Source organism: Trachypithecus francoisi, unplaced genomic scaffold (genome assembly GCF_009764315.1).
Source record: "Trachypithecus francoisi isolate TF-2019V2 unplaced genomic scaffold, Tfra_2.0 Lachesis_group9, whole genome shotgun sequence".
NCBI classification, from domain to species: Eukaryota; Metazoa; Chordata; class Mammalia; order Primates; family Cercopithecidae; genus Trachypithecus; species Trachypithecus francoisi.
The window spans coordinates 32,856,675-32,884,669 of NW_022681474.1; the positions used below are offsets into that span (position 1 = coordinate 32,856,675).

General features: G+C 42.8%; 1 protein-coding gene across 1 annotated transcript; it reads left to right on the forward strand.

Annotated features, from left to right (window-relative positions):
* On the forward strand, window positions 1–27,361 carry MAP3K8 (mitogen-activated protein kinase kinase kinase 8). The gene is given in 9 exon segments (XM_033208464.1): window positions 1–357; window positions 5,167–5,525; window positions 13,603–13,770; window positions 15,371–15,632; window positions 16,753–16,859; window positions 23,607–23,759; window positions 24,774–25,020; window positions 26,193–26,264; window positions 26,267–27,361. Coding segments are annotated over 9 exon segments (1,716 nt in total). The 5' UTR covers window positions 1–65; the 3' UTR covers window positions 26,323–27,361.
* The last annotated feature ends 634 nt before the right edge of the window (window positions 27,362–27,995 follow it).

Consider the following 27,995-nt stretch of genomic DNA (forward strand, 5'->3'; position numbering starts at 1 on the left):
GGGGGTCTCCGGCGTGTCTGTCGGGTCGCGTCCCGCCTGGGTTCCCCGGGGATTCCCATGCAGAAATGGAGGGTGCCCCCGGCAGAGGGGAAAACTCTGGCGTGGGAAGAGGTGGGGGCGTGCCCACAGCTGCGCTCGCGGGTCGCCGGCTGCACCAGGCACAGCTGGAAAGCACCTTGCGCAAGGGTCTCACGGGGTGCAGACTCGCGACTCCTCCCCCTTCCTCCTCCTTCCCGGATCCGCAGGGCCAGGGCAGTGCTGGTCTGGGCAGTGCGCGGGGAAGCGGGTACCCGCTGTCACCGCGCCTCCCGCCGCCGACACCGCCTGGACGGCCGCGCTGTCCCTGCCCCAGACCCGGTGAGTGCAGCTCGGAGGTTGGAGGACCCGACCCTCCCAAATGCTGGGTGCTTTGATAATTTACAAGCTTTTTCGGCTCCCTTGACTTAGAGAACCAGGAGGAAGGGAGTGGGAGTGTGGGCTGGCGGAGCCCAGAGACTTGTGAATGGCTGGAACTAAATTCAAGTTTGTAACCTGGACTGTATCCTGTGACTAAAGGAGTCATAGCAGAACACGAAGGCTGGGCTTTTGGTCTAAGAAAGAATACTAGGAGAAAAAAAAAAAAAAAGTTATTTTCACGGAAGTTGTTTTCGAGTGATAATGCATGATCAGGACTGACTGAAATTTTTCTAGCTCTAGGCGGAGAAGGACGCCCAGGGATTGCCCCCATAGTTAACAGGGGAAGTCACCCGCTGCCTTTCAGAGTGAAACGTTGCCATGCTTGTCTATTTCACTTTGGGGAAGACAAGATAAAAGGCTGCTCTTGATAAAAACAGGGACAGAAAGGCTCTTGCAGTTGCTTTACATACTTGTAGCCTGAGTCGTATGTGCCAAGGAACGTGTAATCCACTTCCAGCTGACTCCCCACTCTCTCCGAAGGTTTGAGGTTTGTGTGCAGGACGTCTGGCAGATGGCCCATAAGGACTTTGTCGTGTAAAGAAAATGGGAACGTTGAGGCATCTAGAGGTTTTGAAGCAGAGTGGCGGTCCTTCCTTCTATACTCCTGAAATGCATAATTCCGGGGCTTTTTGAGAACAAAAACATAATCAGAGATGTGCCCTGAGGGAGAATATACTATTTTGGCAGGATCTATCTATCTATCTATCTATCTATCTATAGATAGATATATATATTAGTATAAATATATATATATAATTTTTTTTTTTTTGAGATAGAGTTTCACTCTTGTCGCCCAGGCTGGATTGCAATGGCGCGATCTCGGCGCACTGCAACCTCCACCTCCACCTTCAAGCGATTCTCTTGCCTCAGCCTCCTGAGTAGCTGGGATTACAGGCACCCGCCGCCATGCCCAGCTAATTTTTGTGGAGACAGGGTTTCACCATGCTGGCCAGGCTGGTCTTGAACTCCTCACCTCAGGTGATCCACCCTTCTTGGCCTCCCAAAGTGCTGAGATTACCAGCATGAGCCACTGCGCCCGGCCTAAAAAAAACTATTTTCAATGGGAAATAACACAAGGAATAGTCATTCTTTGTGAGGCAGAAGCATATGCTGGTACGTTGGCCATTTTCATTCACACTTGCCAGGAAACACTCACATTTTGTTTATGTATGTGGAGGCAGCCAAGAGTATTATGTTAATGTTTAGGAACAGAATTTCCTCGTGATTTTATTGCTGATTTCTGAAATAATTCAGTGTAACTAGTTTTGACTGTATTTGCACATCTCTCCAATTCCAAAAGCTGGCATAATTTTCTGTTTGGTTGGGAAGCAGGAATTTTATGAGGACTTTTATTGTAAACTGTGTCAAAGGAAAAATCATCTTATACTAAACGTCCTTATTGCCAAACTAGAATACCTTCGCAATCTGAACTTTCTCTAGGTGGCTACAGATCGTGAATAACTCAGAAACCATTAGCTTATTGTGTGCTTCATTAAGGCTGGAAAGTGCTGAGGCTTTTTGCAGGAGCAGTTAGCAGGCGAACTGGTCAGCAGGGTTTCTGGGGAGCATAGATTTGCGTGACAGGGGCCCTGTGTTGCTAAGGAGTTAATCCAGGCACTGAGAAAAGTCTCAGCGTCAGACACTCCTCCACCTTCCGGGTCCTGCTTCCCTCCCTCTCCCCTTTCCAGGCAACTCAGAGTTTAGGGGTGTGGTTGTGTGTGTTTAAGCTCTTGGGTTTTACATATAAATGCTTGAGACTTTCTGCAGGATTTAAAGACCAAAACCTTGTATTACAGCTCTTTTAGGATTTGTCTTTTAGAATCTCCAGTCCTCGGCCGGGCGCGGTGGCTCAAGCCTGTAATCCCAGCACTTTGGGAGGCCGAGACGGGCGGATCACGAGGTCAGGAGATCGAGACCATCCGGGCTAACACTGTGAAACCCCTTCTCTACTAAAAAATACAAAAAACTAGCCGGGCGAGGTGGCGGACGCTTGTAGTCCCAGCTGCTCGGGAGGCTGAGGCAGGAGAATGGCGTAAACCCGGGAGGCGGAGCTTGCAGTGAGCTGAGATCTGGCCACTGCACTCCAGCCCGGGTGACAGAGCGAGACTCCGTCTCAAAAAAAAAAAAAAGAATCTCCAGTCCTCACAGGAAAACCCCCCAATTAACAAAATAAAAGAATACTACTACTGATTTTTTTTTTTTTTAACCTCTAGAATTTGTCTTCCCGGATCAGCAGAGTGAATTTGAACTGTGTGGACATTTTTCCTCTTTCTTTCTTGAGTCGTGTTAGTACTGAGAACTTTTGTTTTTCTGTCAAGTTATCCATTTGATAAATAAGTCCAGGAGACTTGGATCCTTTCAACCCCTGAGGCCCCAAATTGGGCTGTTTTTGTTTTAACTTCTGTGTTTCCAGTAAATTCGACAAGCAGAAACTGCAACTAGATGGCTCAGTAAAACCGAAGTCAAATGTTCCTCCATTAATCTAAGAAGTTCCTTTCCTAACTCAGTAGACTCCAAGAACCTGAATCACAATCTCCCTCAAAGATGTACAAGATCTCCGGAGGGGAAGCTGCCCCCTCACTCTAGATTTCACTGTGTTGATAACAGCCATCAAAGCATTTCATGGGTTTCTGCCTTTTTTTCTCTCTCTCTTTATGTCTTGTTTTAGATACAATCTTCTTACTGCGAAGAAGCCAGGGGAATAGGTAGCCACATCTCATTTGCAGATAAGAAAGGAAGCTAATGCAGTATCTGCAAAGCCAGGAGTCTGACTCAGTACTTTCCTCTCTCATGCATATAAAGCAGCTAAAAATGACACAGCTTATTTACCATGCCCCTGACACTGCACTGAGCACTTTATGAGCTTGAAGTCTTTTAATCCTCACGACCACTTCATGAGGTAGGTGCTATTATTACTTCCATTTTACAGATGGGGAAAATTGAGGTTGAGAGAGGTTAAGATACTTGCTCAACGTCATGCAAGCAGTAAATGGGAGTGTGGTGGGGAGGTGATGAGATTTGACTCCAAGCAGTCTGAGACCAGAGGAATGTTGGATTGCAGGATGCTAGACCACTTTCCTCAGACACAATTCATACGTCAGAAAATGACCATCAAGTAAGTGAATGATGACACTAAATTGCATGGTTCTTTTGTCAAATGAAATTCACTGAGAGGCAGATGGCTGGGTCATGCATGCAGGTGGCTCTGCAGTGGAGCATTTCCTGGAGCTTTGAAATGAAGCTCCAGGTTGATCAGAGATGTGTGGCTTTAGCCCTGAGTGTCCTGTGTGTTAAAGGCTTCTGCTTTTCGGAACTTGAAATACCTTTCAGAAAGAGGCTGTGCTTTTGGGAGTGCAATCGATGATTTAAGTTGACCAATGTGCCTTGAAATTCTCTTAGAGCTTTTGTCTTTTCTCCTTCAGAACAGAGTTGTTCTAAAATCCTGAGTAACAACGTCAGTTTTTACTCTTGCTTTACTTTCTTTTTCTCATCTACAGATCTCCAAGTGTGGCAGCTGATTTGTATATAAGAGTTGAAATGCAATTTTTGTTAATATAGTCACTTGGCCTTGCTTATGATATATTTGACTTTCCTGGCTTCTTTCTACTACTCACAGCTTCTAGAGGGCCGTTTATCTAGATATTAATCTTCTGGGACCCTCAAGATGTTTGCTTTGCACTATTAAAGAATTCTGGTCCTGGCCGGGCGCGGTGGCTCAAGCCTGTAATCCCAGCACTTTGGGAGGCCGAGACGGGCGGATCACGAGGTCAGGAGATCGAGACCATCCTGGCTAACACGGTGAAACCCCATCTCTACTAAAATATACAAAAAATTAGCCGGGCGAGATGGCGGGCGCCTGTAGTCCCAGCTACTGGGAGGCTGAGGCGAGAGAATGGCGTAAACCCGGGAGGCGGAGCTTGCAGTGAGCTGAGATCCGGCCACTGCACTCCAGCCTGGGCGACAGAGCGAGACTCCGTCTCAAAAAAAAAAAAAAAAAAGAATTCTGGTCCTAAGGGAGGACAGCTGAATCATAGGTTAAATGCATCGTCATCTTTCTCATACTCATCGCTGGGAGAACAAGGTTCCCTGTCACCCTTCCAATTAGCTGTTTAACTCATTTGCATAAGAATCATTCCTGAAACTTGACCTATTGCCATCAAATTTGTTTAGATTGAAATCCATTTTTACAGCTTCTGGCTTTCAGGGCCTGAGTTTTATTTGCCAGGTTAGCTCCTGCATTTAGTAAAGAGGTTATTTTTCTTTCAAGTCACCAGAGGCATAAAAAAGCCATAGCGATTCTTGCAGGGAGGGTGCCACTTGCAGGGAGGGGAATAGCTGGGTTGTGTAAAGTTGGAAGCCCTAAAGAGCCGGAAGCCTGAGGTCTTCAAAGATTCCTGAACTGCTCTTGATTCGTGTGTATGCGTAGTGAAAGTTTGTCTTCAGTGCCTGTAGCTGATATCACTGACTCCGTGAGTAACAGTAAGCTCTCTGGGTCTCAGGTTTCCCCTCTGCAAAGTGAGCTGGACTAAAGGTTATCTTAGGTCCCTTTCTGCACTGTCAACTTGAATTCACACACACAGTTGACACAAAACCCTCGTTTTCTGAACAAAAGCATATAAAATCCTGTTGCCAATCCTTGTATGTTAGTTTCCCATTGGTCTTGAATGCAAACAAATATCGTAAACTAAAGATTTGTGTGTTCTTTCCTAGACTCTCCAGAAAGCGCAACAGTAATGGAGTACATGAGCACTGGAAGTGACAATAAAGAAGAGATTGATTTATTAATTAAACATTTAAATGTGTCCGATGTAATAGACATTATGGAAAATCTTTATGCAAGTGAAGAGCCAGCAGTTTATGAACCCAGTCTAATGACCATGTGTCAAGACAGCAATCAAAACGATGAGCGTTCTAAGTCTCTGCTGCTTAGTGGCCAAGAGGTACCATGGTTGTCATCAGTCAGATATGGAACCGTGGAGGATTTGCTTGCTTTTGCAAACCATATATCCAACACTGCAAAGCATTTTTATGGACAGCGACCACAGGAATCTGGAATTTTATTAAACATGGTACGTTTCTTTCCGATCAGTTGGGTGCTGTGTGCTCAGCTTTCCTACTGCAGCTTCATTTAATGCAGAGTGGTGTTTGAATTTGGTTTAGATGGGCTGCCAGGTATGATTTTAAAAAATGTAATCATCAGTAAGAAGTACCTCCATGTTAAAGATGCAAAAAAAGTCTTCATTAAAAGTTCTATTTGAAGACTCTTGATCATATTTTAGTAGTATTTCTACAAATAGGTCATTAAGAAGGATGTATTTTGGCTGGGCACAGTGGCTCACGCCTGTAATCCCCGCACTTTGAGAGGCCGAGGTGGGTGGATCATTTGAGGTCAGGAGTTAGAGACCAGTCTGGCCAAGATGGTGAAACCCCGTCTCTACTAAAAATACAAAATTAGCCTGGCATGGTGGCAGGCACCTGTAATTCCAGCTACCTGAGAGGCTGAGGCACGAAAATCCCTTGAACCTGGGAGGTGGAGGCTGTGGTGAGCTGAGACTGCACCACTGCACTCCAGCCTGGGTGACTGAGTGAGACTCTGTCTCAACAACAACAACAACAAAGAAGAATGTGTTTTAATTTAACAATTCACTAAAAAGTTTATTCATCAGTTATGCAGAAAAGAAAGGCTTAATGAGACTTCTTCGTCTGAGTGGAGAATAAACACTTTTTATTAATTAATCTTCTTGTCATTAATTAATCTTCTTGAATGTTGAATTATTCCTTTCTTGTCACATCTTGAAATGTTATTAATTCATTTCTGCAAAAATGTAGTATGTAGGCAGTAAATAGCTATCCACAGATTCACTCTCTTTAATTGGCAAAGTATGAATGGCAAATGATATATTTGCTTAATCATCACAAGTATGCAAATCATGCAAAATATTGTGGCAACATTTTGTTGCCCTAGTAGTAGATCAGGTGGTGTGTTTAGGTGTGCCTGGGATTCTGTCAGGCTTTTAGTATGTCAGAGGTGAACGTAGGTGCTGGCTAAAGGTAACCTAATATTTTTAAAAAGAATAATTTGCAAAGGAGTAGGTGGTAACTTACAAAATATGCTTATGGATGAAAGTGACGCCCTTTCTTTTGGTGTATCTAAATGGCAAAATGGCTAATGTGGGGGGAAAGGCAGTGCTGAGTGAGTATGGAGTCCAGACAAAGTACTTAATTATTTTGTTTTTTTTGCGTATCACATTCATTTAATTAAAAACAACACAGTAATTTAGGTCAGGTATGTAGTGAATTGTTTTGTCAGAAGCTAGTCATATTCAACCATAGCTCACCATGGAGCAAGATTATATTTTGCACTGTTGTGTGACTGCTTTGGTCTGGATCTATCAAGCTCTATTTAATAGTTGACTAAGTACTTTACCTTCAGAATATTTCTTCCTTTTATAAATGAGAAGTAATCATTTGAACTAGAAGCCATATCTGATTTTCTCAACTAAAGGATAGTTGGAGAACTCGGGTTCAAAGTTATATATATGTCTATACCGAGAAATATAATTGTTTATGTATTTCTCTCATTTTTAACGTATTTATTTGTTAAAATGGGAATTATTTTTTTTAAATCCTGCTCCTTCTATAAAAATTAGTATTTTAAATGAAAATATGCAGAAAAAAACAAATTATTCGTGCTTGTAAACATGCAAAGACTTAGGTATGTTTGCCTATTCGCCTGGCCTGTCTGGGAATGTACAGAAAGAAATTCAGGAAAATTAGAAGAAATACAAAAAAATAGCCTTCTGAAGTCTTTTAGGAGTGGGACCAGAAAAGTTAATCCTAAAAAGGAGAGAGACTAAGACATTAAGAGGTGGGTAAAATTGTATCAGCAAAGGGTTTGAGTAAAATGTTGTCATTACCTGTCATGGGTCCTATGCTCTTTAAATGAACAAGTACATAATTAAGGATAATTTTTTTTTTTTTCTTTTGAGACAGAGTCTCGCTGTGTCACCTAGGTTGGAGTGCAGTGGCGCAATCTTGGCTCGCTGCAACCTCCACCTCATGAGTTCACGTGATTCTTCTGCCTCTGCCTCCTGAGTAGCTGGGATTACCGGCGCCTGCCACCACGCCCGGCTAATTTTTGTGTTTTTAGTAGAGACGGGGTTTCACCATGTTGGCCAGGCTGGTTTCAAACTCCTGACCTGAGGTGATCCACCTGCCTTGGCCTCTCAAAGTGCAGGGATTATAGGCGTGAGCCACTGCGCCTGGCCAAGAAAAATTTTAAGAGTAAACAAATATGTAAGTAAAGGCAGGGATCTTGAAAAACTTGCAAAAGATTTTTATTTTAAAAATGATCAAGAATATAACATATAAAACAAGAAGACTAAAAAACAGAATAGAATAAGAGGAGGACCTTAAAATCCATTGGATCGTAGACATGGCCTCACTAGGCAAATCGACCCAGTGGTTGATGGCTCTGGGGGACTGCAGTTGACTTTCCTGCCATTCACATTAAAGATGGACTACATTGCTGTGCCTGCTAGGTAACCCATCCGAGCTCCGTGATTCATAAATGATAGCCTAGGGATTGGGACTGTCATCTCTGAACATAGTCACTTCAAGACAGTAGTGAGGGAGGCAGGGCTTGCTTTCGGCTCCCTTTCATCCTCACATGGAACATTGGAACCACCCAATGTTCAAGATCTTTCTGTTCCCATCATCTTCCACCCACTACCCTATCAAAACTTTACTCACTGGGCTTCATTTGCTGCTCTCTAACTCTCGGCTTTAGGAAAATAGCAGCTGATTATCTGTTACACGATTGGTTCCTAGGTAAAATCCATCTATACAGTGTATCTACATAGGGATGGGGAAACTTTCATTCAAGTATTTACCTATTCATTTGCTAGACATAGCTTGGACATCTACAGTGCGTCAGGTGCTAGAGATAGTATGGAACAGTCTGTGCCTCTGGGAGCTTGCTGCCTAGTGCGTGCAGGATGCAGTTAAATAGGCAATTATAGTAGAATGTGCTGCTTTCCAGCATACCTGCACCCTGTTTGCTCTGGCAGTGCACAGGCAGGATACCTTACATAGCCATGAGTGTGGTAGAAGGAAGGAGAATGTCAGCACAGCCTTCCAAGAAGGATTGATGCCTAAGCTGAGGTCTGAAGCGTTGAGTTGGAGTCAGCGGGATGAAGTGGAGAGGGTTCCAACAGCATGTGCAGAGACCCAGAGACATAGAGACCTGATGTGTTCAGGCAGCCAACAACCACAACACCATAGAGTTTTTTAGACAGGGTGCAGAACCAGGAATTACAAAAGTATCCTGAAGCACAGTCATGTTCAGTGATTGTGTGTGTGTGTGATTTTACTAAAAATAATGTTTGTTAAAGATCCCACCAACATCCAGCAAGACCTGGGGAAGAAGCTTTGGGAGCCTAACCTGAGAATTGCTTTGGGTAAGAGTGCTGCATGTTATTTAGAATCTACGCTGATTCATAACCTGGTCTGGGAACAAATAATCTAAAATGGGTTCCAAACACTCAACTTTGTGGTAGTTTTATGGGGACTGAAGGACCCCATTCCTTCACTTTTTTACAACTTTATATCTATACATGTGAAATGCTGAAGATGTTTCTTAGGGCTTAGTCATGGAGTTATGGCTTCTCAGAGTTGAAAAAGCGTTTAAGATACTTGAGTCCAGCCCTCTGTCTAGTACTCAAATAACCCTGTTCATCATCTCCAATAATTGGTAGAACATTTTGGTCTATTCTTGAAAATCTACTGTGACAAGGACCTTATTACACACTGGGACACAGTTTCCTATTTGTCCAGTCCTGACTGTAAGAAAGTTCTCTTCCTTATATAGAACCAAAATTCATCTCTGACTATTTAGTGCAAGCCCTACTTGTTGGCCGTTAAAAAAAGTACATATGATGAGCAGTTTTGAAGATGATGGGCCCTGAATTAAAGTACCTGTGTTATGTAGTTCAGCTCTGAAACGGATTAGCTGTGTGACCCTGGGATGGTCATTTTACCCGTCCTTTCCTCAGTTTACTCATCTATAAAATGGATAACATCATGACACTCCATAGGTTTGATATTTGGAGCAATTAATGAATACACGTGACCTGGTTACACATAGTGAGTGTTAAATGGACGCAAGGCCTTGTGGGAGTTACTGTTGTATACAATTGTTACACCTTTTCCTTATGACAGTCCTCCCAAAATTTTTCAAATTGCATGTGCCCCAGATCTTCTCTCTTCTTTCACATGCATTGCCAACTGTGTCCATGACTTCTCATGAATTGTGCTGTTAACTTTTCTCATGATCTGGGCAGGACACTAGGAACTCAAGCTGGTATTGGTGTCTATCTTGGGGCCATATTTTGAATGTGAGGATCCATTCGTTGTGATCAGCAGAGTAGGACAGAGCTAGCTTGGCCTTTGTGCTAGATAATATGCCTGCATGACTGGAGATCAATACCATGTCTGTTTCATAGTAGCATATCACACAGGTCACTTGTGGAATTTATTCTTACTATAATACTTAAAAATTTTTCTCAATATGCTGCTTCTTGGCCCAGTGTTGTTTAGTATAAATGACAGTGATCTGGATGAGGAAATAGAAAATGTGCTTATATAATGCCTGCCCTTAGAGATGATTTTGGTAAGTTGAAGAATTGGCAGAGATAAGCAGCATTGAGTTCCCTAAGATGGTTTGATAGGGCTGGGTGTGGTGGCTCGTGCCTGTAATCCCAGCATTTTGGGAGACTGAGGCCACTTGAGCCCAAGAGTTTGAGACCAGCCTGGGCAACATAGTGAAACCCCCATCTCCACAAAAAATAAAAAAGTCAGCCAGGTGAGGTGGCACACACCTGTAGTCCCAGCTACTTGGGAGGCCAAGGTGGGAGGATCGCTTGAGCCTGGGAGGTTGAAGCTTCAGTGAGCTGTGATGGGGCCACTGCACTCCAGCCTAGGTGACAGAGCAAGACCCTGTCTTAAAAAAAAAAAATTATAAGGGCCCCTAGAAAGAAGAAAAACACCCATCTAAAATTTAAATACAGGGTTCGAGACCAGCCTGACCAACATGGTGAAACCCCATCTCTACCAAAAATACAAAATTAGCTGGGTGTGGTGGCACATGCCTGTAATTCCAGCACCTTGGGAGGCTGAGACAGGAGCATCACTTGAACCCAGGAGGCGGAGGTTGCGATGAGCTGAGATCATGCCATTGCGCTTCAGCCTGGGCAACAAGAGCGAAACTCCATTACAAAACAAAATAAAAAAAGAAAGTTAAATACAGGGGATCCGGGGCTAGGGGAAGAACCAGGCATTTGCAGAACTACAAACTGGTCAGGACTTGCATATTACACTAGAAATTCAGGGCCAGCCTAGGAGAACTCACTCCAGCCACTGCACTCAAGCCTGGGTGACAGGGCGAGACTCTGTCCCAAAACAAAAACAAACAAAAAAACCTAAATTGGGTTACAACAAATTTAGGTTGATAAAACTTTCACGAAAGTGAGTTAAACACAGAGATGGTTCACTGGAGGGTGCATTGAAATCAGGCCTGTAAATATTTAATGACAAGAAAGGGAAAATCAGCAAGTGCTCTTGAGTGTCTAAATGTCAAAAGGGACTAAATCCATCATGTTCTCAGCATGCTGCAAAAGAGACCTCCGGCAACCAGAGGCGACATACTTCTTGAAAGGAAGTCATCTTTCAAACAAGGCAAGACCGCCATCTGTACTTATTCATGTTAGCTCTAGGGCCCTGCACAGGGTCTCACACAGCAGAAACGCTCAGTAAATAGTTTCTGAATTTAATGACTTCATATTTCTAAGCATTAGAGTTAGTCTCTGCTTTATTCCCTAATAGTGAACACATCTGTTTGTGGGATGTGTAGCTAAACTTAGCAGTGGTGGAGCTGACTGAATGGCCCTTACAGTTACTAGAACTATTTCTGTAGCCGTGTCCCAAGTGAGAAGTCCCACGCATCTGCAGATAATCAGGAGTTCATTCTCTTCCCATGTCGTAGATTTGGGGATTTGTCACATTCCCTTCAGCTGCTGCTGTTGCTGCTGCTTTTGAATTTTAAACAAAATTCTTTTAAAAGAATCAGGAGTTCATTCTCTTCCCATGTGGTAGATTTGGGGATTTGTCATATTCCCTTCAGCTGTTGCTGCTGCTGCTTTTAAATTTTAAACAAAATAGAAATGGGGTCTCAGTGTGTCACCGAGGCTGATCTTGAACTCCTGGCCTCAAGCAGTCTTCCCATCTTAGCCTCCTAAAGTGCTGGGCTTATAGGCGGGAGCCACCGCACCTAGTTGTTCAGCTTCTTCTGTTACTTGAAATAAGATAAGGTCCTTTAATAGTTTCACAATTCCTGAGCCAGGTGCCATGGCTCGCACCTGTAATCCCAGAACTTTGGGAGGCCAAGGCAGGTGGATCACTTAAAGTCAGGAGTTCGAGACCAGCCTGGCCAACATGGTGAAACCCCGTCTCTACTAAAAATACAAAATTGAGCCGAGCATGGTGGTGCACACCTGTAATCCCAGCTACTCAGGAGGCTGAGATGAGAGAATCCCTTGAACCTGGGAGGCAGAGGTTGCAGTGAGCCAAGATCATTCCACCTGAATTCCGAATCAGAAGCTGTAATATTACTGATTACATTGAGGAGAAACTGGTACTGAGGTGATTTATCCCTTGAAAGAACACATGTTACAGGCAGGTATTCCAGATCGCATTTCCCATGAACTACCATATTATTTTGTTTTAATTTTGATTATAATTATTTTCTCTTCTAATTTTTTCCTCTTTAAAAATTAAAATTATTTTATATATAGCCAAATACACAGATGTTAAGTGTCCAATTTTACGAGTTTTGACAAATGCATGTGCCTTTGAACCCACATTGCTCTCAGAGTAGACCTCTTAATTTTTGTTTTATTATTTTAAAATTTATATTGTGTTTTTATTTCTTTCTGTAGAAATGAGGTGTTGCTATGTTGCCTAGGCTGGTCTTGAACTCCTGGCCTCAAGATATCCTCCTGCCTCAGCCTCCCAGTGTGCTAGTATTACAGGCGTTATCCACTGCTCCCAGCTGTCTCTCAATTTTTGAATCAACTGGTTTCAAAACTTCTAAGAGTCAGCTTGCTCGTGAACCCTGGGAGGTCAAGGATCAGCCATCTTTTGTTCATGGCTGCCTCCGCAGCACCAAACACAGTGCCTAGCAACTTTTTTGCACACAATAGATACAATGCATGCAATAGATATTAAGTGAGTAAGTAGATGAGAAGTAATTCAGCCCTCACTTAATTTGCATAGCATTGTCAACTCATAGCTCTGGCATACGCTGTGGTTTTCCAAAATCTTCCATGATCATCAGTTAATTTTGATGCTCTTTCTCTGTATGCATCATGTGTGAGTAATAGCTATGCGGACTAACAGGTTCACAAATTTTAATAGAAACAAGTCAACCTGCAGGCACGGTTTGTATTTACGCAATCTTTATTTTCAACCTTTTGGTTGCCATAGTCATGCTTTTTTAGATAAATAATTTTTAAAGTTCTATTTGGCAATTAATTACTCATGAGTAGGTGGAAATATGACCAAGTCTGACCAGGCACCTGTGTCTGTTACATGCTCTCTCTGACTTCCTCAAGCTCTAAATATAGGTCTGTACAGTTGGTAGGATTAAGCACGGTGACATGAATTTCGTAACTGTGTATCAGAATGCTGCTAAAATAACCAGTTTCCTAATGGAAACTTAGAAAAAGCCAACTTGGCCGGGCGCGGTGGCTCAAGCCTGTAATCCCAGCACTTTGGGAGGCCGAGACGGGCGGATCACGAGGTCAGGAGATCGAGACCATCCTGGCTAACAGGGTGAAACCCCGTCTCTACTAAAAATACAAAAAACTAGCCGGGCGAGGTGGCGGGCGCCTGTAGTCCCAGCTACTCCGGAGGCTGAGGCAGGAGAATGGCGTAAAACCAGGAGGCGGAGCTTGCAGTGAGCTGAGATCCGGCCACTGCACTCCAGCCCGGGCGAAAGAGCAAGACTCCGTCTCAAAAAAAAAAAAAAAGAAAAAGAAAAAGCCAACTTGACTGAAGTTCTCACCCTCTCACGTTTTTATTTTGCTGTAGGTCATCACTCCTCAAAATGGACGTTACCAAATAGACTCTGATGTTCTCCTGATCCCTTGGAAGCTGACTTACAGGAATATTGGTTCTGATTTTATTCCTCGGGGAGCCTTTGGAAAGGTATACTTGGCACAAGATATAAAGACGAAGAAAAGAATGGCGTGTAAACTGGTATGTGTTATGTAACTAGATAACCCACACTGTGTGTTTGGCATTCTGGCTTTTGTTTGTTTGTCCATTTGCATTAACCAAAGATTTTTATCCTTTGATTGGATCTTATCTAAGGGCGCACTGCCTCAAAGCATTTGTTTTTCTGAATTCGTTGGCTACTTGGGGCCATTCAGCCCCAAAATCTCTGTTTAGGAGCATAGTTGATTTTAATCTAGATGATTACAAGGAAAGTGCTGGTTTTTAAAGCACTGATTTGGATAAATAGCATCATCACTCTTGGAGAGAGGTAGAGAAGAGCCATCCTGCGAAGTAGGAGCAATTCTAGGTGCTTCTTTCATTCAACTGCGGAGGGGTCCAGGCAGAGGCAGAAACTGGGAAGGAGGTAGCCTTCTCAGGAAGGCAGATTTAAAAGGCTGAATTTAAATACATCAATGATTAAAAAGACCCTATCCCTTCTTTTTTTTTTTTTTTTTTTTGAGACAGAGTCTTGCTCTGTTGTCCAGGCTGGAGTGCGGTGTCAGGGTCTTGGCTCACTGCAAACTCCACCTCCTGGGTTCAAACGATTCTCCTGCATCAGCCTCCCAAGTAACTGGGATTATAGGCACCCACCACCATGCCCACCAAATTTTCGAATTTTAGTAGAGACGAGGTTTTGCCATATTGGCCAGGCTTGTCTCGAACTCCTGACCTCAAGCCATCCACCTGCCTTGGCCTCCCACAGTGCTAGAATTATAGGCGTGAGCTGCCGCACCTGGCCTGACGTGGTTTTTCATTTTGATTTAGATGGGGGGTTACATTTGTACATTCAGTTGATAATTCATTGAGTTGGACCCATCATTTTTACACTTTTCTGTATGTCTGTTTTGCTTTAATTAATTTTTCAAAAAGTACAACAAAAAATGCACTCACTTTTGATTTAACAAAAAATAAATAATTGCCAAATATTATGTCTTGGTCTCTCTTATTGTAATAAGAGAGTAGCTGGGATTACAGGCGTGCACAACCAATGCCTGGCTAATTTTTGTATTTTTTGTAAAACGGGGTTTCGACATGTTGGCCAGGCTGGTCTTGAACTCCTGGCCTCAAGTGATCTGCCCACGTTGGCCTCCCAAAGTGTTGGGATTACAGGCATGAGCCACCATGCCCAGCTCCAGTGCTTATTTTAAATACGTTGCTATAATAGAGTATGAACTGGGGCAGCAAACACTTCATACTATCTCACAACAAACTGAAATATTGAAAATACAACCTAAAATCTAGGTACCATAGACACTGTTGTCTAATAGGTGGGAAATTATCTCTTTTTTGATTCATTCATAATTTGAAAACATTGGATGGATTTCTGACTTCTAAGTGAAAATAATAACTCATTATTTTGTTTTTTATTTTCTTGTTCTGAATTTTATACTGAAAGCTGACTAACATAGTTAAAGGCAGATCTGAGGTGAACAGTATTGTAACTGGGCAGTCCGTTTTCACACAGGGCAGAATATTCTTGAGGGCATTTATTTGCCTTTTGGTTTTTGCATTGACCTATATTATATATTTTTAAGATGACTTTGGGGTTGTTTAGAATCTCGCTCGTATTTTTGTGTTCTAGATCCCAGTAGATCAATTTAAGCCATCTGATGTGGAGATCCAGGCTTGCTTCCGGCACGAGAACATCGCAGAGCTGTATGGCGCAGTCCTGTGGGGTGAAACTGTCCATCTCTTTATGGAAGCAGGCGAGGGAGGGTCTGTTCTGGAGAAACTGGAGAGCTGTGGACCAATGAGAGAATTTGAAATTATTTGGGTGACAAAGCATGTTCTCAAGGGACTTGATTTTCTACACTCAAAGAAAGTAATCCATCATGATATTAAACGTAAGTATCTTTGGACATATACCTTTTTGTCTCAAAGAGACTAGTTATTCAGGAGACAAACAAGCTCCTTCCTGTAATCTGAAGACCTTCCATGAAGGGTGGAAAACTCCCTCAGAGCACCGTCCATCTTCCTTCTCCAGAGACGTGTCTTAGAATCATGCGGGGTTACTAGAGCTTTCCAAGTCATATGGAACGATTACTTTGAACAGTTGTTGAAAAGTTATACCTACATACCTATTAGGTACTACTCTGTTAAAAAGGCTTTTAAAATTGCAGTTTAGGCTGGGCATGATGGCTCATGCCTGTAATCTCAGCACTTTGGGATGCTGTGGCACGTGGATCACCTGAGGTCAGAAACTGGAGACCAGCCTGGCCAATGCAATGAAACCCTGTCTCTACTGAAAATCCAAAAAAAAAAAAAAAAATTAGCTGGGCTTGGTGTTGGGTGCTGGTAATCCCAGCTACTTGGGAGGCTGAGGCAGGAGAATCATTTGAATCTGGGAGGCGGAGGTTGCAGTGAGCTGACATGGCGCCATTGCACTCCAGCCTGGGTGACAAGAGCAAAACTCCGTCCCCTCCCCCCCAAAAAATGCAATTTACTTAAAAACATACAAACACAGAGACAAGTATTTTTGAGAAACAAATACCTCTTTCATTTTGTATACCAATGTAACAATAATTCATTAAACACAACTTTGATAACTTTTCTAGGAGTCTGATATGATGAGGAAATAGGTAAACCTTTAATAGCCAGTACTAAATTAGAGTGGCATAACTTTTACTGGGGAAAAAAAAAATGGGTATTTTACTTTTCTGCTTTAGAAAAGTGGCTTGACAACAATATGCTTATGTCTTAGAGTTTGAAACTCAAGTTCTTGACCATTATTAATGGCTACAATCATTCACACCCACATTGGCTGAATTCCTGATGGATCCGAAGTGATTTTCACCTAAAATCTTGAGATGCGTTCTCCCCTTTTGAATATAATACACCCATCTCACTAGAGGAAGCATTTCAGTCTTTTCTGATTTGAGATTCATTATTGTTTCAGATAATGTTTTCATTTGACTTATGAATATATAAAAAATTTTATCCTAAAAAAATTTCCTCTCATTTTAGCTAGCAACATTGTTTTCATGTCCACAAAAGCTGTTTTGGTGGATTTTGGCCTAAGTGTTCAAATGACCGAAGATGTCTATTTTCCTAAGGACCTCCGAGGAACAGAGGTAATTATATCCACATGAAAAGGGTTACTATTTTATTAAGAATAAAAAGGAAAAATTGTTCTAGAATTATTGTGGGAATGAAGGACAAAGAAGGGAAAGAAATCCATTGCATTAAATCATTATTATCCTTGGCACACGTTTAATGAGCACTTGCTCTGTGTCAAGTACTAAGTTTAGCACTTGATTTTTTATTTTATTTTTTGCTGTGTTATTTATAATACATAGTAGTATTTGTAATATAATATACATGTTGATATATATAACATAGAACATTTATAAACAACGTAATGACAAAATAGATCATATTGGCCCAGTGTGGTGGCTCATGCCTATAATCCCAGTGCTTTGGGAGGCTGAGGTGGGAGGAATAATTGAGCCCAGGACTTTGAAACAAGCTTAGGCATCATAGCAAGACCCCATCTCTATAAAAAAAAATAGTTAGGGCTGGGCACGGTGGCTCACACCTATAATCCCAGCACTTTGGGAGGCTGAGGTGGGCTGATCACCTGAGGTCGGGAGTTCGAAACAAGCCTGACCAACATGGAGAAACCTCGTCTCTGCTAAAAATACAAAATTAGCTGGGCGTGGTGGCAGGCACCTTTAATGCCAGCTACTCAGGAGGCTGAGGAAGGAGAATCATTTGAACTCGGGAGGCAGAGGTTGAGGTGAGCCGAGATCGCGCCATTGCACTCCAGCCTGGGCAACAAGAGTGAAACTCCATCTCAAAAAAAAAATTAGTTCACTGTGTTGGTACACCCCTGTAGTCCCAGCTAGTTGGGAGGCTGAGGTGGGAGGATTGCTTGAGCCTAGGAGTTCAAGGCTGCAGTGAGCCATGGGCACTCCAGCCTGGAAGACAGAACAAGACCTTGTTTCAAACCCACCCCCCCCCGCAAATAGATCATATCCACAGTTCAGCTTTATGTTGTGTGGTTTTGGTTTTGGTTTTGTTTTGTTTTGTTTTGTTTTGAAACAGAGTCTTACTCTGTCGCATGATCTCAGCTCACTGCAATCTCCACCTCCTGAGTTCACGTGCTTCTTAGCCTCCTGAGCAGTTGAGATTACAGGTGTGTGCCACCACATCCAGCTAATTTTTGTTTTGTTTTGTTTTGTTTTTTCAGTAGAGACGGGGGTTTCACTATGTTGGCCAGGCTGGTCTTGAACTGTTGGCCTCAAGTGATCCTCCCGCCTCCCAAAGTGCTGGGACTATAGGTGTGAGCCCCCGTGTCTGGCCCACAGTTCAGCTTTCATAATAATTGTAGAATTATAGTTAACTTTATAACAAGTTTAGCCCTTAAAAAGCAGTATGCTATTTAATCCTTACAACAACCCAGTTGTTGTAAATACCATTATTGTAAGTAAATTCTATTGTTATTCTCATTTCACAATAATGGAAATAAGTTTGCAGAGATTAAAATAAAGTGTCCAGAGTCACTCAGTGACAGACTCTGGACTTGAAGCAGAGTTCTTTCTAAGTCTAACCCTAAGGTCTAACCCTAAGGTCTAACTGCTACATAACTTTAAAAAAATATACTACTACATACATTATTAAAATATATTACTGATATAACTAATATCACTGAGTTTTGGCTCAATGACAGTCTTAATTATCATGGTCATTAATATTTATGAGGACTCTAAAGGCCTCTCTTTGAGCCTAGGAATCCTATAATAAACCTCAAGTAGTGAGCATAAATGTATCTTATTTAAATATGTAAAATAGCACTCATGTTTAACTCATCTGTGAAGCAAAAAACGACCCAGAAAAGCCTTTCTTTCCTGACTGTAAATGAGATTCTTTTTTTTTTTTTTTTTTTTTTTTGAGACGGAGTCTTGCTCTGCCACCCAGGCTGGAGTGCAGTGGCCGGCTCTCAGCTCACTGCAAGCTCCGCCTCCCGGGTTCACGCCATTCTCCTGTCTCAGCCTCCCGAGTAGCTGGGACTACAGGCGCCCGCCTCGTTGCCCGGCTAGTTTTTTGTATTTTTTAGTAGAGACGGGGTTTCACCGTATTAGCCAGGATGGTCTCGATCTCCTGACCTCGTGATCCGCCCGTCTCGGCCTCCCAAAGTGCTGGGATTACAGGCTTGAGCCACCGCGCCCGGCCAAATGAGATTCTGAAAAATTCATTCGAGGGCTTCCAAATAATATATTTAACATGCACATCATTATGCTGGCTGGTTGATTCAATTAGCAAGTGTCCGTTGAGCATCTGCTATGTGGCAGGTTCTTGTGGGCACCAACAAGGAAGCATGAGACAAGACAATGAGGAGCAAGCCTTAGTGGTACTCCAGCAATCCTCACTCTTTGGTAGGGGGACTTACTTTAAATTACCTTAATTATTGAAAGAGCAACCGTTTAGGGATGGGCATGGTGTTCCCACACCTGTAATCCCAACCTTTTGAAAGGCCAAGGAGGTAGGGGTGGTTTGCTTGAGCCTGGGGGTTCGAGACCAGCCTGGGCAATATAGTGAGACCTCATCTCTTTGAAAAAAAAAAAAGAAGGAAGGAAGGAAGGAAGGAAGATGGAGGAGGGAGGGAGGGAGGGAGGGAGGGAGAGAGAGAGAGTGGGAAGGAAGAAAGAGGGAAGGGAAGGGGAGGGAAGGGGAGGGGAGGGGAGGGGAGGGAAGGGAGAAAAGAAAGAGCACAACAGTTTAGTTCACAGTTGATTGTGATGGGCACAAGGTTGGATTCAAGCAGGAAGGTAAATGGGTGTAAAATTGCCTCCTTGGCCCCTCACCACTACTCGGGGAAGCTTCACTGCCTGAGCCACTCAGCCCCATGCCCTTCTCTTTGCTGGAAGTGCCCATAGGAAATAGAGAGAGGGTCTTTGACTGCACCTCTATGTCAAGGTTACCAGGTCAGTCTTGGTGTTCAATCAGATGACAACCCTTAGTCTAGTTTAGCTAGTGTACGTGTTGCACTGAACTGGATTACAGCAACAAAAAAATTATCTTCCTTTCAAACCAAGATTCTTCCAGCCTGGGCAACATTATGAGACCCCATCACTACAAAAAGTAAACAAACAAACAAAAACTTTACTTTTTGTAAAAATGGCATGGTGGTGCATGCCTGTAGTCCCAGCTACTCAAGAGACTGAGGTGGGAGGATTGCTTGAGCCCAGGATGAGGCTGCAGTGAGCTGTGATTATGCCACTGCACCCATAGCCTGGACAGTAGAACAAGACTTCGTCCTAAAAAAGAAAAAAAAAAAAAAAAGAAAGAAAACAAGATTCTGTAAGTGCTTTCTCAGCTCTCTCAAAGCCAAGACTCTCCAGGGCAACAGAAGAAATCCTTGCTTTTGCAAATATTACCGAAGTTATTATTGAAAATACTCAAGCGGGGATTCTTGATAGTTTGTCTTTGAGCAGAACAATATTCAGAAGGGAAACTGTAGTTTGTTTGTTTGTTTGTTTTTAAGAATGCTTAGTCCCTAGATCTTAAGAAAACTTTACCAAAATGTGAGATCTCATAAGACTTAATGCTTACGACATGTTTTCTTTGGAAAATGTTTCAGCATATTTGGCGTTAGTCAGGAGTTCAGATATGTAATATTCCACCACCCTTTTTCCTGGAACCAGTTTAAGAAACAAACTATTTATGGTATGAAAGATGGAAAATACTTTTCTCTTCCTGGCAGTGTGGTGAAGTTGAACATTTTGCAACACTGGAGAAAGAAGTGTTCTTTCTGGGGCTGTCTAGCAGAATGCATGGATGTGAGATAATAACATATTTTACTCCTGAGTAGTATTTGGATCAGGTTATTTTTGGCAAATGCAAATTGCTTTTTGTGAAGTGTAAAACTGAGCCTCGATGTTTATAAATATAAACCCTCTTCTAATCAGCCTGCATTTACTATCTGCCTAATACACACAAGTTGAAGTTTGGTAATGAACAAAGTTGTGAAGTCACCAATGAAACCTTTCAACAAGCTTGCTTTTACTCTTCCTACTTAAAGAGCTAGGAGATCGAATTAGTCAGTCAACTGTGCAGATTGGCTGATGTTAGAATTTGATCATGTGGCTACTGCACAGTCATAGACAGTTTCTGATTTCTGCAGTATAGCTCCCAAATGCAAATCCTGCTTACCCCTGTTTGATTTCTCTCTCTAAGCATCGGTATTCAGAGCATTCTATTGTAACCATGTAATACACATATAGGGTTAATCTGGTGTACACAGAATCGACTGTTTTTGAGTTACATGGTACAGAGAAAGAATACATTGTGAATGTGAATAACAAATCAGAATTACTTTTAGAACTTGGTCCTTTTTGAAAAGTCCTTCTAAGTCTGCTTGGTTTTACCTTTGTAAGTTAACTATATAATCATCACACGCACATATACGCACACATACGGTCTCTTTCCCTTTCTAATAAACATGTTGAGAGGTGAAGGGTTCGATCGCTGACATCAAGGTTTTCTCTTGCTGCGGTGCCCAGCCCCAAGGGTGCAGAACTCTCAGAGAGCCCTGTCTTGGCCCCACCAGAGCTGTTTCGTGCCTTCTAATCAGCCAGAGTGCTTGAACGTCATGCTCTGCTGCTCTGTGATCTATCTGGTAGTTGGTAGAGCTTGAAGAACAAGAGCCCTGAGCCAGGGTTTCTGCCTGAGGGGCAGCACCCAGGCCACCAGGCTTACAGATGCTCCATCTCCCCAGGCTGCCTGGGCGTGCAGTCACGTAGAACCTGCAGAGCCACCTCTGCACAACCCCTGTTGCCTACACCAGCAGTGAGCACTCAGCCCAATCCTTGCTGTATTGGCGGGGAGGAGGGGGTACAGGAGAGAAGATAGTCATCCTCTATGGACAGTTCATAATACCCATTGCATTTCTTTTTCTTTTTTTTATTTGATTGTGGTGAGAACACTTAGCATGAACTCTACCCTCTCAACAAATTTTTAAGTGTACAATACACTATTGTTGACTATAGGTACAATGTTGTGCATTAATTTTTTAACTTGGTGATCTAATTAGTAGCAAAGTCCTTCTGGAAAATCCTTTGGCTTTGCTGCAGGGAAGGCTTGAGAACAGGAGCTCAGTTTGACCTGTTTGCTGACAGCAAAAGGAAGCTGGCCCGGAAGTGGCTTGTAGGAAGGAGTTGAGCAGGGTTAGGGTGGGGAGACTGGGCAGTTTCTTCGGTTTTTGTAAGCTAGTTCTCTACTTACTTACCCTGAAATGTATTCCGGGAATACTGACCTCCATTCTCTTATTCACGTGGCAGACAGTGTACAAGCTGTTTCAAGCAAAATATTGATAATTAGGATATTAACTACTATATATCTGCAGCAGCCATGAATACAAATAACTAGTCACCAGTGTTTGCTGTATTCCTTTTTTAAAAAATGTTTAATTCAATTAGGTAACTAATTAATTTGTAAAGATGGAGGGTCTCCATCTTGTCCAGACTGATCTCAAACTCCTAGGCTCAAGCAATCTTCCTGCCTTGGCCTTCCAAAGTGCTGAGATTCGGTGGCTCATGCCTGTAATCCCCGCACTTTGGGAGGCCGAGGCAGGTGGATCACGAGGTCAGGAGTTTGAGACCAGCCTGGCCAACATGGTGAGACCCCATCTCTACTAAAAATACAAAATTAGCCAGGCATGGTGACACACGCCTGTAATCCCAGCTAGTTGGGAGGCCGAGGCAGGAGAATAGCTTGAACCCGGGAGGCAGAGGTTGCAGTGAGCCAAGATCGCGCCATTGCATTGCATTCCAGCCTAGGTGACAGACAGAGACCCTGTCTCAAAAAAAAAAACAAAAATAAACAAAAATACCCAAAGTGCTGAGATTATAGACATGAGCCACCATGCCCCACCTCTCTTTGTTTCTTTCTTAAGTTTAGAAATAAATGCTTCTTAGAGAAACTATTTATAAAACCAACCCCATTTATTCAGCATGGACTCATGAAACCAAAAATAACTTATACAATGTTAATATGGCTGCATTTAATATTTAGTCACTGGGCTACATGGTAGGTAAAAATAACAGATAGTTTGTAAAAATGACTCTTTAGAATCACTTTTACAACATTACACTTTATTTTTTAAGTTTTTCCCTTTCAAGACATTTGTGTTAATACCCTATAGACTTATCGCCTTTTATCATTGCAGATATTTAGAGAGTTAGCAATGTAACAACAAACAGATCAAGAAGTCTATTTGTAGTTCATTTAAATATAAAAGGAATTGGCTCTTAGTAGAAAACTTAGCTACACCTGATCAGTGTACTGCAGAACTTTGATGAGTGGCAGTATCAGATAGATTCCTGGTTCTAGTCTCTTTGCTGCCAGATCAACCAGAAAAGGGTGTTTTTTTGTTTTGTTTTGTTTTGTTTTGAGACGGAGTCTCACTCTGTCTCCCAGGCTGGAGTGCAGTGGTGCGATCTTGGCTCACAGCAGCCTCTGCCTCCCAAGCTCAAGCAATTCTTCTTGCCTCAGCCTCCCAAGTAGATGGGATTACAGGTGCCCACTACCATGCCCAGCTAATTTTTGTATTTTTAGTAGAGACCAGGCTGGCTTTGAACTCCTGACCTCAACTGATCTGCCCACCTCAGCTGGGATTACAGGTGTGAGCCACTTCGCCCAGCCAGGTGTTCTTTATCAGACTGCAGGGACACCTCCAGCAAGAGCTGCATGGTTCCTGGGGAATGCCCGCATTATTCTCCTAGTTTAAGGCGAATGAGTCCATTTCCAGAACGAGTAGGGAAATGAAACCCCACACAAAGGAGGGGAATGACGCTGAATGTTTCCCACTTCTTTTCCAGATTTACATGAGCCCAGAGGTCATCCTATGCAGGGGCCATTCAACCAAAGCAGACATCTACAGTCTGGGAGCCACGCTCATCCACATGCAGACGGGCACCCCGCCCTGGGTGAAGCGCTACCCTCGCTCAGCCTATCCCTCCTACCTGTACATAGTAAGTGGGGTTCAGCCAGGCCTGGGGGCAGGGTAGGGGCTGAGTTATGCATCCCGCAGGCTGGGAGGGACTGCTCTGCCTTCTATACCACCCCCATCTGAATGAGGGAATGGTGAAATGACAGGTAGCTACAAGTTCTTCCCATGTAGAAGCAAGCTCCATTCTTGCAAAGAAAACATAGCTATTTTAGTGGGAGCTTACTAAAATGTGCATTGGGCATAATTATGCTATTCCATTTTATGTGTAATAATGCAATGCTAGTAGCATCAGAGTAGCGTAAATGTATCAGCCCCCGAAGTTGTATATGTTCTTTGAACACTTAGCACATTTTTTATTATTAATGTTCACACCAGCGTGGCTTGTAGTGGAACATGCAATTCTCATTTTACTGTTGATAAATTCAGGAGCAGACACTTCCCTGTTACTACATAGTGACTTTTGGGCCACTGATTTGAAGCTGTCACTGACATTCAAACCTAGCATTTATCTTTTGCAACATTAAACCAGAAGATGGGTTTAACCTGGTATCCTTTAGAAATTAAAGTGGGCCAGGCACGGTGGCTCACGCCTGTAATCTCAACACCTTAGAAAGCCAAGGCAAAAGGATCTCTTGAGCCTAGAAGTTCAAGACCAGACTGGGCAGCAAAGCAAGGCCCCATCTCTACAAAAAATAAAAAAAAAAAAATTAGCTAGGTGTGGTAGTGTATGGCCTGTGGTCCCAGCTGCGTGGGAGGCGGAGGTGAGAGGATCACTTGAGCCCAGGAGTTCGAGGCTACAGTGAGTTGTGTTCATGCCACTGCTCTCCAGTCTGGACAACAGAGCAGAGACCCTGTCTCAAAGGGAAAAGAAAAAATAAATTAAAGGGAAGCTTGCTTGCTTAAGGGCACGAACTGCATTTGTTGCAGGGCATGTGGTGGGAAACAGATTACTTTCTAGGTCCTGTTACTAGCGTGCGTTTGCTGTTGAGGGTGTATCTCCATACCTTTGATGCTAAGAGAGCTGGTTTGTTCATAGATCCACAAGCAAGCGCCTCCACTGGAAGACATTGCAGATGACTGCAGTCCAGGGATGAGAGAGCTAATAGAAGCTGCGCTGGAGAGAAACCCCAATCACCGCCCAAGAGCCGCAGACCTGCTAAAACATGAGGCCCTGAACCCGCCCAGAGAGGATCAGCCACGCTGTCAGAGTCTGGACTCTGCCCTCTTTGAGCGCAAGAGGCTGCTGAGTAGGAAGGAGCTGGAACTTCCTGAGAACATTGCTGGTGAGGACACCCTGCTATGTGCCGCACCCTTGCTTCCCTTCTGTTTCTGTCCACTTCCAACCTCTAATGTAGTTCATGAAAGCACTTGGAAAAAAAGGAAATGACTTCTTGAGTACCATACCTTGCTTGAGAAATTTCAGCAAGATTAACAGAAGCATGTTTTTCTTTTTTTTAAATTGGCTAATTTAGCACCAAATTATAATAGATTTTCAGTGCAAGTGTAGGTAGCACAGTCACTGGAAAATGCTTCTGACTTGCTTTTCTACAACTTGCTTTTTTGCAACATTTGTCTTAACTCACCTTTTTTTTTTTTTTTTTTTTTTTTGAGATGGAATCTTGCTCAGTTGCCCAGGCTGGAGTGCAGTGGCATGATCTCAGGTCACTGCAACCTCTGCCTCCTGGGTTCAAGTGATTCTCATGCCTCAACCTCCTGACTAGCTGGGATTACACGTGCCCACCACCATGTCTGGCTAATTTTTGTATTTTTAGTGGAGACAGGGTTTTACCATGTTGGCCAGGCTGGTCTCTAACTCCTGACCTCAGGCAATCCACCTGCCTCGGCCTCCCAAAGAGCTGGGATTACAGGTGTGAGCCACCGCGCCCAGCCTAACTCATTTATATTAAGCCACCCCAGTCCTTGGTGGGGGAACATCATGGCACTGCCCTGCACAGATAAAATACTGAGTTTGAAGTCAACTTGCATTTCCATCTTCCTTGGCTTAAAATCTTGGCCAGTTGTAAATTTTTCCAACTTAAGAAAGTCTGTATGCATTTCAGGAGCATTGAATATGCATAGACAGGGGTTTCCATTTTTATTACAAATCTGTGGCATTCTTAATCCATTTAGGTCCAAACCCAGATGTCAAGCCTGGCGCACTTGTTTATATTTCTTTGCTGCTTGTCTGACTTTTGTGTATTTAAAGAGAACGATCTGGCTATTGGAAAAATATGCCAGGATGTCTAACTCATTTCTTGTCTCCATTGACTCCCGTTTGAACTTTTTGTTCTATGTCCTATTATGTGAACTTATCCATAATGTTCCAAGACCCATCTTTCACGCTTAAGACACTGTTTTATTAGGCTCTAAAGGATTTATTTCACTGCAGAAGGAACAGGTATTTATTATTTGACAGGTTTTCTTGTAACTTCCTCTTTAATGTTTTCCTTTTCAGATTCTTCATGCACAGGAAGCACTGAGGAATCTGAGATGCTCAAGAGACAACGCTCTCTCTACATAGACCTCGGTGCCTGGCTGGCTACTTCAATCTTGTCCGGGGACCCCCAACACTTGAATATGGCTGAAGCGGCATGTTTTGGCACGCCACTGCAGAAACATGTCATGTTCGCTCTAAATTAAGACAGCGTTGATCTCCTTGGGGGCTGGTTCTGCTGCCTGGACACGGGGGCCATGTACAGTGAATGGTGCCAGTTTTGAAGGAGCGGTGTGACCTCCCGTGACCCATGAATGTGCCTCCAAGTGGCTCCTGTGTGTTTGACTTGTGAAGCTATCTGATACGCAACAGGTCTCAAGGTTCTCATTTCGCAGGTGATGTGATTCTAAGGAAGGAATTTGAGAGTTCACAGAAGGATCGTGTCTGCTGACTGTTCCATTCACTGTGCACTTTGCTCAAAATTTTAAAAATACCCATCACAAGGATAACAGAGTAGCCTAAAATTACTATTCTTGGTTCTTATTTAAGTATGGAATCTTCATTTTACTCAGAATAGTTGTTTTGTGTATATTGGTGTATATTATATAGCTCTTTGAGTCTTTATTGGTAAATTCTGGTATACATTGAATTCATTATAATTTAGGTGAATAGAACAACTTGAATATCGTAGCAATAAGCTGGACTAGTGTCTTAAAAATGGCTAACTGATGAATTAGAAGCCATCTGACAGCAGGCCACTAGTGACGGTTTCTTTTGTGTTCCTATGGAAACATTTTGTACTGTACATGCTATGCTTAAGACATTCAAAACATGATGTTTTGAATGTGGATACAACTGTGTAAACCACATAATTTTTGTACATCCCAAAGGATGAGAATGAGAAGAAAAATGAACACTTTTGTAAATTATTGATGATGCTCCTTTTGTAACTCTTATGACTCAATTTTCTTTTAAGCATTTGTATATTAAAATAGCATACTGTGTATGTTTTATATCAAATGCCTTCATAAATCTTTCATATATGTGTGTGTATATATATGTATTTGTAACATTGTAAAGTATGTGAGTAGTCTTAAGTAAAGTATGTTTTACATTATGCAAATAAAACCCAACACTTTTGTCCAATGTGACTGGTCAAATCAACTGAATAAATTCAGTATTTTGCCTTAGTTGTTGTGAAGTCTGTGATTCTCAACTGGGACTGAGGATGGGCTATAGGAGTTGAGATATAGATTGGAAGGAAATGTGTATCATTAAGAAGGCAAAAAATACCAGGAGCTTTGCAAATTGTGTTAACACACTACTTTTCTATTGCTCTTGTATGAAGCTATTGTCAACTGGAATGGTTTGCATCCCCCTGGTACACCGAGGTAGAAAAAGTAATTGTGGTTGTGCCTGTAATCCCAGAACTTTGGAAGGTTGAGGCGGGAAAACTGCTTGAGCCCAGGAGTTCCAGACCAGCCTGGCCAACATGGTGAAATCCTGTCTCTACAAAAAATACAAAAATTGCCAGGTGTGATGGTGCACGCCTGTAGTCCCAGCTACTCAGGAGGCTGAGGTGGGAGGATCACTGAAGCCTGGAAGGTGAAGGTTGCGGTGAGCCAAGATCATGCCACTGCACTCCAATCTGGATAACAGAGGGAGGCCTTGTCCCCCCTAAAAATAAAATAATAATTGTGAGCCACTGGTTTAGGGTTATGTGGTTCTATTTTGCACCCTATTTTTATACATTTATACTATCCTTGAATACATGCTTGCATACTCTTTGTCCATTGCTATGTGGCAAGCTAATAACTAGCCATT